Source organism: Triturus cristatus, chromosome 4_2 (assembly GCF_964204655.1).
Source record: "Triturus cristatus chromosome 4_2, aTriCri1.1, whole genome shotgun sequence".
NCBI lineage: Eukaryota > Metazoa > Chordata > Amphibia > Caudata > Salamandridae > Triturus > Triturus cristatus.
Genome location: NC_140586.1, coordinates 323,775,527 through 323,788,202, shown reverse-complemented (window position 1 = coordinate 323,788,202; position 12,676 = coordinate 323,775,527). Strand labels below are relative to the sequence as shown.

General features: G+C 41.9%; 1 protein-coding gene across 1 annotated transcript in view; it reads left to right on the top strand.

Moving 5' to 3' along the window:
• The window catches only part of HMCN1 (hemicentin 1), a 1,072,905-nt gene that overhangs the window by 272,541 nt on the left and 787,688 nt on the right, over positions 1-12,676 (top strand). The window contains exon 8 of the mRNA XM_085601687.1: positions 3,323-3,586. Within this exon, the coding sequence (XP_085457813.1) occupies positions 3,323-3,586 (264 nt within the window). The remainder of the gene's footprint in view (positions 1-3,322; positions 3,587-12,676) is intronic.

Sequence of the window (12,676 nt, the reverse complement as noted above, 5' to 3'; positions counted from 1 at the left end):
GCTACTTTTTCTTCTGTAGCAGACAGGAGGAATAGAAGCTTCATTTCGATCATGACACAAAATGGCGGCTAACTTCAAAATGGTGCTGCAAATTGCTGCTCTACTTTGGCACACCCAGTTCACACTACTGTTATAGCCTCATTCCCAGGGCAAGAGCTTGTGCAGCTCAGCAGTTGCTGAGATTCAAGTAACATTTACTAGCTTGTTGGTAAATGGCATATCTAAATAGAATATCATACAACACAGACAAACATGGTAAGCCAACAAGAACATTGCAGCACAAGAGTAGTAAAGATTTTCTGTAAGCTTACTCTTCTTACAACTCTAACTGTAGTGGACCCTTTACTATTAGACAATCTGCAGCATTTCCATTTTCCACAGAGGCAATCAATGATCCTCTGATGAATCTTTCTCCGCCGATGGGAGGGGTGGAAATTAGGGTGACCAAACACCACTTTAGCTTCCATTGAAGAACATAAATTGGCAGCTAACTTACAAACTTGAAGTCAGGCCTAAGTACACCATTCTCAAAACCATGCTGTAGAAATAAAGAATTTGCAATAGGAAGACCCAACCTCCTAAGAAGTTCAGTTGGGCTAGATTTATGCAAACCTAAAGTTCTGCTACGGCCACACAGAACAAAAGAAGCAGAACTTGATATTCCATAAAAGCTCACTGATTCTCCCTACCACGCCTTTAAATCATTGGAAAATAGCACAGTTTCAATGGAAGAACCAACAAGACTCAATAATAGACTCAGATAGATATTAAATTAAATTGGTTATTGTATTAGAGATTAAAAATACATGACAATAAGCAGTCTTTAAAGTAATCTCATTAAAACTATCACAACTTGCCATATAATGCCAAACATTTAGGCCAAGCTTCAAAGAATGATTTTCACATAAATCAATTTGCTGGGTTACAGAATCCCACTACCATCAAAGGCAGAAGGATAGTTCATTTAACAACTCACGATCCGAAAGAAAAAGGGAAAAGTTTCAGATTTAAAGTCCACTAAGGGTGAGTCCATTAGTTTGCGAGAAAAGAAATAAAGAAAATGAAATGGTTCAGCAAATAAGGGTTTCAGTACATTAGCTCCCAACTGTAGCCATTTCAAAGTAATCCAAAATTAAAAAGCGATAAAGGATACTTTTCTAAAATCATCGAAAATCGATCAGCATCGCATTCTGGTCTCAAGTAGGAAAAATCAGAATGGCGCTGATAAAAAGGCAAACAATCAAGTGCCATTCCCCCTCCTTTGGGCTTTCTTCTCATAATGTCTCTGTTACAGTTCTAGTGATGCACCATCATACCACTGTTGTAAGATTGTAATGTGCTCAGATTCACATAATGTCACCTAGGACATTTGCAACTACAAGTTGGTTTCCCATGATAGCCAAGAGAAACAGTGGCGTAACAAAACTTGAGAGGGTCCCCCTACAAAGTACATGGAGAGGCTCCTCTTTGGCTTCACTCAGGAACTCTCGGGCCAGGGTATTGTGCTCAGGGGGTCCTTGCACTGGAATTGCTGCTGGGACCTTTGTTACACCACTGAAGAGAAATGACAGATTTAACATCCACATGGGTCTAAGAACGGCGAAGAAGAATACAAAGTATCATTTTGTACTAACAGCTGGAATCCTGTTCCCACAGGAACAATTCACTGTGAACATTGAGGAAACATTTAGGAATGTTGAATGTTACACATGTACTGAACAAATAAGGAAATATTTTACTGGTTGCAAAAGAACCATTGATATAGGCCAAGAAATAAATCAGCATTAGAGTAAAAGCACATTTGAAAAAGACCTCACATTGGCATAACAATTTTAAATTAAATAAACTCTAAAACTATAGCAAATATAATGCAATAACATAATTTCATAAAAATAAAGTAGAACTTTCATTAAGTATTATCACATGAAAAGGACTAAGGTTAAAAATAGTCTACTACCACAATTTTTCTCAACTTCCACGAGTATGTAATTTTCTCTTGTCTTATTACAAAAATCGTTTTGAAGTTTTTACAAACTATAAAATCTCCTGCATCAGTTTAAATTTCAAGTTCCGAACTAGTATTTTTTCAGTTTTGCACCAACTTGTCTACATGGTGCATTCTACTGGAAAGCAATAGAAACACTAGACCACTTTATTTCATTTCACTTTATTTCATCAGCAAATGCCAACAAACAGCATTTTCATAAGCATTCTCATTAGTGCAACTCATTTATATGTATTAGTACTGTTTTGTATATATGTTGCTTCATCTTTCATTTCAAAAGAACTCTTTTACGGTGTTTCTACTACACCTGTCTCAGTTTTGTGCATTACTGTGTTAACGTATGCAAGGTACACTTTCAGCTTTTCATGTCTTCAATGAGTAAATGTGTTGTGTATTATGATTTTTGAAATCTTGCATCATCAAGATACTATCACCCTACAGTTTCTTGGCTGCATGCACAAAGAAACCATAAGTAAATATTGTGAGAAACATCCTACTGGCCAGTGGAATGTTGGACTCTTTATGCCTTGATGACCTAACTCTTGAGGTGAATAACTTTGGTCCAGCACAGTGCCAGGAAACCTGGTGCATCAAGCGTAGTGTATATTACATAGACTTGTCCTCTTCCATTAATTTAGCACCGATTTAATGTGAAATATGCTTCTCCTAATTAGCCATGTTCTGGTCATTTTAATATATCAGGCTCTGGTTTCATAGCAATGTTCTGTATGACAAAGGACAAATGACATGGGCACTCATTAAAATAGGCTTTTAAATCCCAATGTGGTTGGTTACCAACACCATCAGGAATCATAAGATCTACAAAATAACTATGGACCTTGCTTGTTTCTCCTGGAGATTTTAGATCTTCAAAACTCCTGGTGAAACTGAAGTCTAAAATATGGAATTGTCATGGATGTCAGACCAGGACTTATGGATTCCCCCGATAAATGACCATTTAATCAATGAATTATCTTCTTTCAACCCAAAATCCCCTTTAATTCCTCACCTGTCAGAGTTAATGGGTTCCCAGGATTCATTAGCTCTGGGAGTGAAAAATGAACACCCCTGCTTCTAGGATCCAGAATGAAGTTCACAAAATGTTTTAGTTCATAAACACTGATAAGTGAGCTCAGTGTGTTTTTCTAAATGATTATGTAAAAGTGTACAAGATATATATATGCATATATATGTATGTATATGTAGATATATATCTTTGTGTGCATATACATATATGTATATATATATATAAAGTTGTGAGCCTATTTGTGTTGTATTCTATTAACTATGATTTAACCACACTTCTGTTATTTACAGGAATACCTACATATGTGCTGCTAAACACCACAGGCATTGCATATCCCGCCAGAGTTGACCGTCTTGAACTTCTGAGCACGTCAGGAGGTCCACTCAAAACAATTCCTGTGAAGTACTACCCAGACCGCAAGCCATACGGCATATGGAATGTAACAGACTTTGTGCCCCCATCGGAAGCCTTCTTCCTTAGAGTTACTGGGTACGACAAGGATGACTTTCTGTTCCAGAGGGTGTCAAGTGTCTCATTTTCCAACATTATTCCCGGTGAGATTTCTTGTGATGAACCCATTTTAGTTAACACTATTATTGCTTCTTTCACAATAAGGAAAAAACAAAGACATAAATTAGAGAAAATATTCAAAGTAATGTGATAACTAGGAAATCCAGAGAGCCGAATTGTACATACATCGCATAACTTAAGAGTTGGTCCTGTGGGAGTGGATAGGCATTGTATCTCGTAGGAGTTTTTTTTCCATCAATCAGATAGCTCCACTTCGGATTCATCAGCATTCATCATCCAATATATTTACCACATGTCTCACAGTGCTCCGCAACTGTGTCATCTGTTCAAACTCTTTCCACACAGAGTTTCTCAGCTAATAACCACTCATCTCTGTACCGTCCATTGAAGGATGAACTCTACCCTTCCATCCAGTGTATAACATCTTGTAGGGAGAAGGATAAGACCACAATTGTATATCTGGCTTGACAGCACAGTTGTCTGCAGCGGCGGCTCCTCCACTAAGGCGGAGAAGCGTCCCCCAACTGCTCTGTGAGCAGTTCAAATAGGAAACATTTAATGATAATAAGGCAATGTTATCACTTTATTTTTCTGTACTGGCTTAGGCTGGGCTGGCCAGAGCAGGAGGAGGAGTGGTGGGCACTCTGTAAGTGCGCATGATGGCTTGGCCGGTCGCCTTTGGCCAGCCAAACAGGCATGCACACTTAGCATGTTCTCCACCTGGCTGACCTATCTAGCTTGTTGTCTAGGAACACGTTAAAATCCCCAGCCAAAATCAGAGGGGCCTCTAAGTCTGCGAGAGCAAGACAAAGATTATTCAACGGTAATATATCATCTTCATTAGGCCCATAATAACTAACTAAAGTATATTTGATCTCTTTAAATTTGATCCCAGAGCTATTGTTATGAATATTTTCTGACCATTAACACAAATAAGACCAGAATTTGATTATTTAGGTTTACGTTTCACCCATAACATGCTCTGGTCTCCCCTGGTGAAGAAGAGTAGTATGAATTTATGCCATCATGTGTCTGGGATACAGAGGATCTATTGGGAGTGCCCTCTACGGAGCAGAGCTGTGGGGTTTTGCAGGATTGTCCTGGTCGGGAAAAGTTGAGAACAACTTTCTGAGATCTTTGATTAGGCTCCCTAAGAGTACACCCTTGTTGCCCCTATGCTGGGATCTGGGTTTGAAACCGATTATCCATAAAGCACAGCTGAGACTGGTTTTATTTTGGAAAATACTTAAGTCATCACCTGCCCTAGTGGAGTACTATATTGTTTTTAAATAAATAGGTGAACTAAACAAAAACCATAGGATCCACTGGATTTGGACATTTAGAGAGATACTCTCTCGAATCGGCCTCGAGCAATACTGGAATGATCATGATTGCCCCTTGATTCTTCCCAAGTCTTTACTTAAAGAAGATTTTTTGGTACATAAATGGGCAACTGAGATGCGTAATAGCAGGAAAGGAACTTTAACTGCATCTTATCACATAGTATGTGTCAACCTTTTTTAAATTACCTTTTAGTTCCTTTAACTAGGCAACTGTACATCAGGTTTAGACCTGGTTCACTTCCTTTTCAGAGCTTCTGTGCAAAATGGAAATCTAAAGTAGATAAGAGCATGGCTTGTCCAACATGTCAGTATCCAGATGAGAACTTGCAGCACTTTTTTTCCTTTTGCCCTTCGTATGTAAAACCCAGGATGGCCTGGATGTTCCCTATCTGTACGCAACTGGGGCTAGGCAATATGTAGTGGCTTTAAGACTCTTGCAAGCAGGGACCAAAGATCCCATTGTCTGTGCAGTTGCAAAATATCTCCAATGATGTTGGAGTATTAGGATAAAGCTGCTTAAGGGATATGAGATAGATGTTGGAGATGTTTCCCAGAGTTATTCCTAAATTAAGTTATAGATGTAGTGGGGTGGACCTTTCTTTTCTGTGTGATTAGCAAATGTCCACCCTTCTGAGGCTAGGAGGTCTGGAGCTGCATTAATTTTCACTTATCCTATGTAAAAATGTACTATATGGATAATGATTCGGATGATATAAAGTAATGATTTTAGCTTGGAATAGGGAAAATATGTTTTTACTTTGTTTGTTATACATTTTTGTTTTATGTATTTTAAAATGGTCTTATAATTGGTATTTTATCCTTAATATTTATTGATTCATAAATTTGTAAGACTGTTGTAGTTTTATGGTTTAATAAACGTATAAAGTTGATGATGATGATGTTATAAATACTTTAAATTATACGTAGAGTGGACATTGGCTTCATCTAAGAGGAGTAGTCCTCTTTCACCTCATGCTGTTGGCTCTCTGGTGGAACACTGCACATCCTATGGAGTGCTTGCATGTAATGATTGCAATTACGAGGGACTACGTTGCAGCTCCAAAATACACTGAAGCATCACATATTACATTTTTTACGTCATATGGACAGGAAGCAATCATGTTTTTGTTTTGTGTTTTTTCACTACAGGAAGACTCAAAATAAAAGCCAAACTTATTGGCTTCCCAATGTTTGTTCATAATCTTGGGTGTAAACCCAACATGCAGTGCATAAACGTTTTTTTTTTTTTTGTTTTTGAAAAACCTTTATTGAGATATAGTAAATAGACATATCAGACTGCCATAGGCTCCTAATACAATGGGTTGCTCCAGCGAGCTCTTCTGAACCGGTCCAGTATCTCTCACACAGCCATTTAGCCGACATCCCAGAGGACCGGCGGCATTGCAATTCTACATCAAGCAGTCCAGACCGAATCACTACCGATGCGTGAAATACGTATTCGCCCCCAGCCTGCACAGTAGTCTAACCTTCCCGCATGGCCAACCTGCCGCTAGTCTGGTCAACCCCCTAAGATTTCGTAAACCATATCTCTACACCCAACCCCCCCCCCCCGTCCGCCACCATGCCACTGTCTCCTCCTTCATTGTTTCTACTTGTACACGCTGTCGCAAACCCAGGCGCAGAACTCCGACCAGACACTGCGCCCCTCGCTTCCAGGCCATTCCAACCCTGCCGTTCTCGTTTCCATCTCGCAAGCACACTGCTAAGAAGCACACGCCGCAGACGGAGGACACCCCGACCCCCCTCCCGCAAACCGGCCGCCATCCCAGACGATTCACTGACATCATAGCCCATCACACCACAATAGAGTCCTATTCTTGTGGCACGCCCCCCACCGCCCCACTGCACGCCCCTGGGGCTTCATGTTGTGTCTCCCCCTGACCAACCTCCTCAGGGTCTCCGGCAGTCATGTATGTTCTATACAGCGCCCAGAAGTTCTTGGGGCGACTCCTAGGGGGTAACAGTTCGCTATACGTTTCCGCCTGCGTGCTGCAATACAGCATATCTCTAACCCATCGTTTCTTAGTAGGAAGCGGCCCTCTCATCCAGCAGGCCGCCACGACGCGTCGCGCGATCAATAACGCCATGTTCGTCAGACGCCTCAGCGCCCGCGGAAGAGGCCTGGAGTAGCCCAACAACGCCAGGGCCGGATCAGGGGGGATCTCTTTTTCCAAGATCTGGCTCAACTCCCGGAACACCGCCGTCCAAAACCGGGCAACACCTGGGCAAAGCCAGGCCATGTGTAGGAAGTCAGCCACGGGGACATGGCAACGCTCGCACTCCGCCGTGGGGCGCAACCCGTACCTATGTAGCCTTTCAGGGGTGTAGTAGACCCGCTGCAAAAACTTAAAGTGTATTAATCGGTGTCGACCATTCAAGGAGACCTTTTTAGTACTAGAGCAGCAGTACTTCCACATCTCATCCGAAATGTCCATTTCAAGATCCGTCTGCCAGGCTCGCCGCGCTGCAGAACACTGGTGCTCCCTTTGCTGGTCACCAAGTTTTTTGAGGATCGAGACCATTTTGGACGGCGCCGCAGTTTTAATGACATAGGAAAGCTCCGGGATTTCGGGGGGTTCCTCCCCAGACGGCCCCAAAAGAGACAGCAACGCGCCCCGAACCCTGGGAATTGAAAGCGCTGGAGTAACGTGATCCCCGGCTGAGTCGAGACAACACTCTCTAGCGTCTTGGCCCCTCCGTCCTGAAACAAGTCCGCCATCCTAACTATTCCCAAATCACCCAGCGCCCATTTCACCCCTACTTCCCGCAGAGGGGGGAGCCAAACTGCCCACTCCACCCGCATCAACGGAGAGTATAAGAGGTCACGGTCTTGCCTTCTCATAATCGCGTGCCATGCATGGTTAGTAGTTCTGAGCGAGTCCAACAGACCCACCCTACGATCCACGGGTAGAAAGACCGTCGCCGGGAGTGGGAGCGGATCCGCAAACAAGCGCTCCAGCAACACATGCGGAACGTCTGGTTCGGCGTGTATCCACGTATGCAAATGGGACGCCTGCACCACTCTGTAGTAGCTCTCTAGGTCCGGAGCTCCAAGCCCCCCGTTGTTTACCACCCCAGGCCAGTCGGGTCAGGGTCTGAGTCAGTTGTGTAAAGAAAGACCTGGGGAGCACTATAGGGATGTTGTTAAAGAGGAACTGAAATCGCGGTAGGATGATCATTTTCATGATGGCAATCCAGCCCATCAACGACAAAGGGAGCCTGTTCCACTCTTCCACCTCGTCTACAAGTTTGGAATAAGCTACCCCATAGTTTTCTCTCAGCAAGACCTCCGGGTCCCTATGCAGCCGAATTCCCAGGTAGCGGATTGAGTCCGTTGTCCACTTGCAGTGCATAAACGTTACAATGACCTCCCTCCTGACTTCCTTTTGACATTGTTGCACAACCTTGTTCCAATAGTTAGTGAATGGAAAGGGAGGAAATCAGAGAGCTTTGCAGATGGTTAAAAGACTTGAGCTGGATAGATGTCTTTCCAAAGGCAGTTCCATGTCCCCTCTGAAATTTAGGGACCCCCCCTAGAATTGTTTGGCATTGATTTGAACATTTTACAGAACACAACTGCGTTTATCACAGCATTTTTGCAGCAAATTTAGTGATGAGAATGAATCTATTTTTTTGTTAAATCATTAAAGTGACTGACAGTGGGTTATCCGGTGTGCCCATAGTTTCATTAAACCCATAGAGCCTGACTACACGTGGCCTGTTGTTTGTGCAGGGACTGCCATCACGAGTGGCTTGATGTTTATCGCACCTGATTGCACCCTTTGTTAACTCTTGGCAGGGCAAACCTACTAGAATTAAACAAGGGAAGATGACCTAGTATTTACTAGAATGAACAATTATGGTGATGGATGCACACCTATTAGTCAATAATCCTCCATGTTTCTCAAAGTACTCCAAGAATGCGTGCCCACTGGTAAAATGCCATGCCCAAATGGCACCTGGGTAAACAACTGCTCGTAGAGGGGCGTCATCTCGCCCCAACCCAATCACACAGCTCAATTACGCCACATGGCGGTCTGTTTAAGTTTTCCTCCAATTTACTCATTTTCATCCAAGTATTCCATCATTTTAAATCTCACATTGTGTTATCCAACTCTGCTTTCATTCACACGCGGAGTAGTATGCTATTTTCAAGGCTTCATATGTTCGAGTTGTGCCCCTCCGGACCTCTTACTAGAACATGATAGATGCAAAATTCGTCACAAGGCAGTGTTTATTTAAAAAAAAACAATGCATTTCGGGCTACAAGCGCCCTTCGTCGGGGGTCACTGTAAATAACAATAAAACATTTAACCATTACCAACTTGCAAAGTATTATACAACTTATTTTTATCATTCATCATAGTACATTGTTCAGTTTCTCCAAAAGCCATATTATATTACAACCCACTCATGATTCCTCTAGTTAGCCCCTTCAAAAGCAGTTTAGATGGTAACTCGCCATTCATCTTCCAAACCCTTCTCTCTACTTAACCACTGCATAAACTGTGACACTTGCTCACTCTCTTCCTTCACAGCAATCATTTCCCCTTTCCTTATTCCAATGTTAACAACTCCCCTCTACCCCATACTCTGCAGGCACTCTTCATACGTTCATTACCAACGACTCTCACTCCACTTCCATCCCACTCCACCCCACAATACTTCAGTCTACAACTGTTTACTCAACTTTACACCAATCCTCTATCTCTCACAACTCACTTCCCCTGTATTTACTTGTCATTCCTAAGCATTCTTTCGACACCAACTCTCTTTCTACCCATACATCCCCCTCCTTTCCACATCCCTTCGGCATACACCTGTTTATTCAACCTGGCGTTGGTTCACAATTTCTCGCACTTCACCTCCCCTTTATTTAATTACCGTATTTACTAGTACATGTGGATTCTGGAGCTGTATGCACCAAAATCCACATGTTAATCCCCAAAAATTACAGTATTTACTAGTACATGTGGATTCTGGAGCAGTATGCACCAAAATCCACATGTTAATCCCCAAAAAGTCAGGGTAGGTGATAATCATTGCATCAGATAACTTTTGAACACCTATGTTTTGGGTTTTATCGGATGTGATGATTATCGCATCCAACCAGACACAGGCCACTTATAATCAATACCATAGTCTCTAGCTTTATCTAACATGTGCAGGGTTAGGAATGCATAACTGTTAGGGAAGAAACTTAGCTTTCTTGTATCAGTCTCTTTTTAGCTTTACAATTAAATGAGATAGATCTCTTAAAAAGTAGATAACTGGTGGGGCATTCCTATTCATTGACTTGCGATAGCTGAAAAACTGCCTCTGTTACCTACTCTCTAACATCCCTATAGAGCTTAGGTCTTGAACCACTTGGCCACTGCTACCAAGGCAGTTCTGGCACAGTTATGGGGTCTATTCTTAGCATTCATAACACTAGCACATTAACACGTGTGGGTCACAAGCAGAACAACCTGTGAGACATCATGGCGCTGACAACCGACTTTCACAATCTGGAGAACAGTGACATTACCTAAGTCTGTAGCACTCTTATAACCTACAGCAAGATGAAAAACTGAGTAGGTGCTCTTGTAATTGAATTTATATAGTGCCTACTGCAAGGCGTTGGAGCACTTTACAACAGACCGCATGTTGCTCAGCAACCCAAAGTTAGTTGTTAATCCAATGTTATTGGTATTAATCTTGTGTGCTCAGGCTCTTTGATGTGAACCTGCAAAAGGTCCACACAGGTTACTTCAACTGATTAAATAATGCTATCAACCACCCAAAGTGGAAGTTAAGATGAAGTAGGCGCTAAGTGGAGTAATGCATTAACTTTATTGCCTCACCCACAAAATTTGGACAGGAGGCAGTGGCACACACAAGAACACTTTAAAAGTAATTCATATTTTTGGGAAAGAAAAAATCAACTATTGCAGTTGTTTAATTTAGATTTAACTAAGAAGTGAAGTTTGAAGATTTAAAATACTTTCAGGCAGCAGATGTAATTTGTTTTATTTTTACAAGAATAAAATGTGCTGCCAGATTTACAGCACACTCCTTTGTGTGTAAACAGGGGCAAGGTTTATTTGTCTTTTTTGCTGTCTGTATCTTGAAAATTGCAGGGATCAACTCCAGAAGCAAATTATGTGTTTATTTTGCAAAATCACAACCTTGCGAAAAGCTGGAGGGTCTCAATTTATGGCAAATTAAGGCAACACCTGCTTTAGCATCGTGGGATCAACCAGCAATGAGAAAATTGTTTTTGAGATAGTTTTCGAGAGGAGAGTTTAGTAAATTAAGAAGGAGATGATTCATATAATCTGTGCCTGGTGTGGTGGGGTTGACTTAATCGGATTGGTAACCAGGCTTTCATCTGAAAAGGGGACTTATGTGTTTTTGGGGTGAAGGCTTGAAAACACATACAAGAATGATGTCTTCCTGATGAATATGAGAAAGAATTGGCTGTCCAATCTTAAATTGATATCAGGAATTATACGTTTCGGTATGTCTAATAGGTGGTGTTCTTAAAAGACGGTTTTTGGTATCCTCAAAGTGTGGGGTTGCAACATCAGATGTTCACCCAAGATGAACCAAAGAGATATCACATCTGCAAGTTGGGTGGAAGAGGTTCCAAGTGAAGAGAGGTTTTTGAACCAGGTGTGAAGAGGTGGAGTTTCTTTTAACTACATAAGTGAGAGATGTAGTGCTGGAGGGATTTTATTTGAGCAGAATGAGTTCATCTAGTCTTGTAGAAAGTAAAGAGTTCATTCAGCTTCTCAGTGACAGATGGTTCGGCCATCCTCAGTGATAGCTTTATGTACTAGCGGCCCGAATGTGTTGATATGAAGGATAAGGAGAGTCAGGCATGGATTGGTTCCCGAACAGTAAGACATGCAAGGATCAGTGGGAAGAGCATCAGCCCTGCAGGATTCTGTTTGTTACCTCGGACCTCTACTCCTGGTTAGAGACCGCTGGTCCTCCATGTACAAAGCCGCAGAGAGGTTAGGCAGCACAACCAAGACTTGACATTTCCTTAGCTATAGCTTTGAAATAATCCTGCTTCATCCATAATGATCTCTGTGTGGCCTGCTATGAATCGCTTTCAATAGCTCAGAAGAGCATTTTATGTTTGGACGATGAATGAGGTGGACAATGACATGTCGAGTGTTTCTTACCTATATTTCAGTAAATGACCCACCAGTCTAAGGGTTACAATGATGCATTGATACAGCACCTAGTAACATTTGCACCCCACAGTGGACCATGCATTACAAGCATCCAATTACTCCGATTCAAGGAGGAATAAGAGTTACTCTCCTAAATTGAGATGACTAGATTTGAGGTAATTCTGAAGATTAGGAATATTTCAACTCTCAAACACAGGCTGATCGCCTGCGAGAAAGTCTATTGGAAAATAAGTAATACCTTGGGGAGCTAGGACCACAAATACAGAATCCTGTGGTAATTCCTTCTTTGTAAGGGAACCCTCAGGGTCCCCCATGTAATATCTAGTAACTAACCCCCGCAAACCATGGAGTTAGCTATATCAGCTGCATTGGTTAAACAGCACAATATTGGTCATGTTTCCTGGGCGCATTGTTTCCTCTCTAAAAGATCAGGGGACACAGAATGGAGCCCTAAATGTGTCATTCTCTTCTGTTTGAACCTTTGTAATCACCGCTTCAGCATCTAGTACATTTAGTCATTGATATACTTGTTCTGTTCATACTCTGGAGACAAGTCCTTAATGAT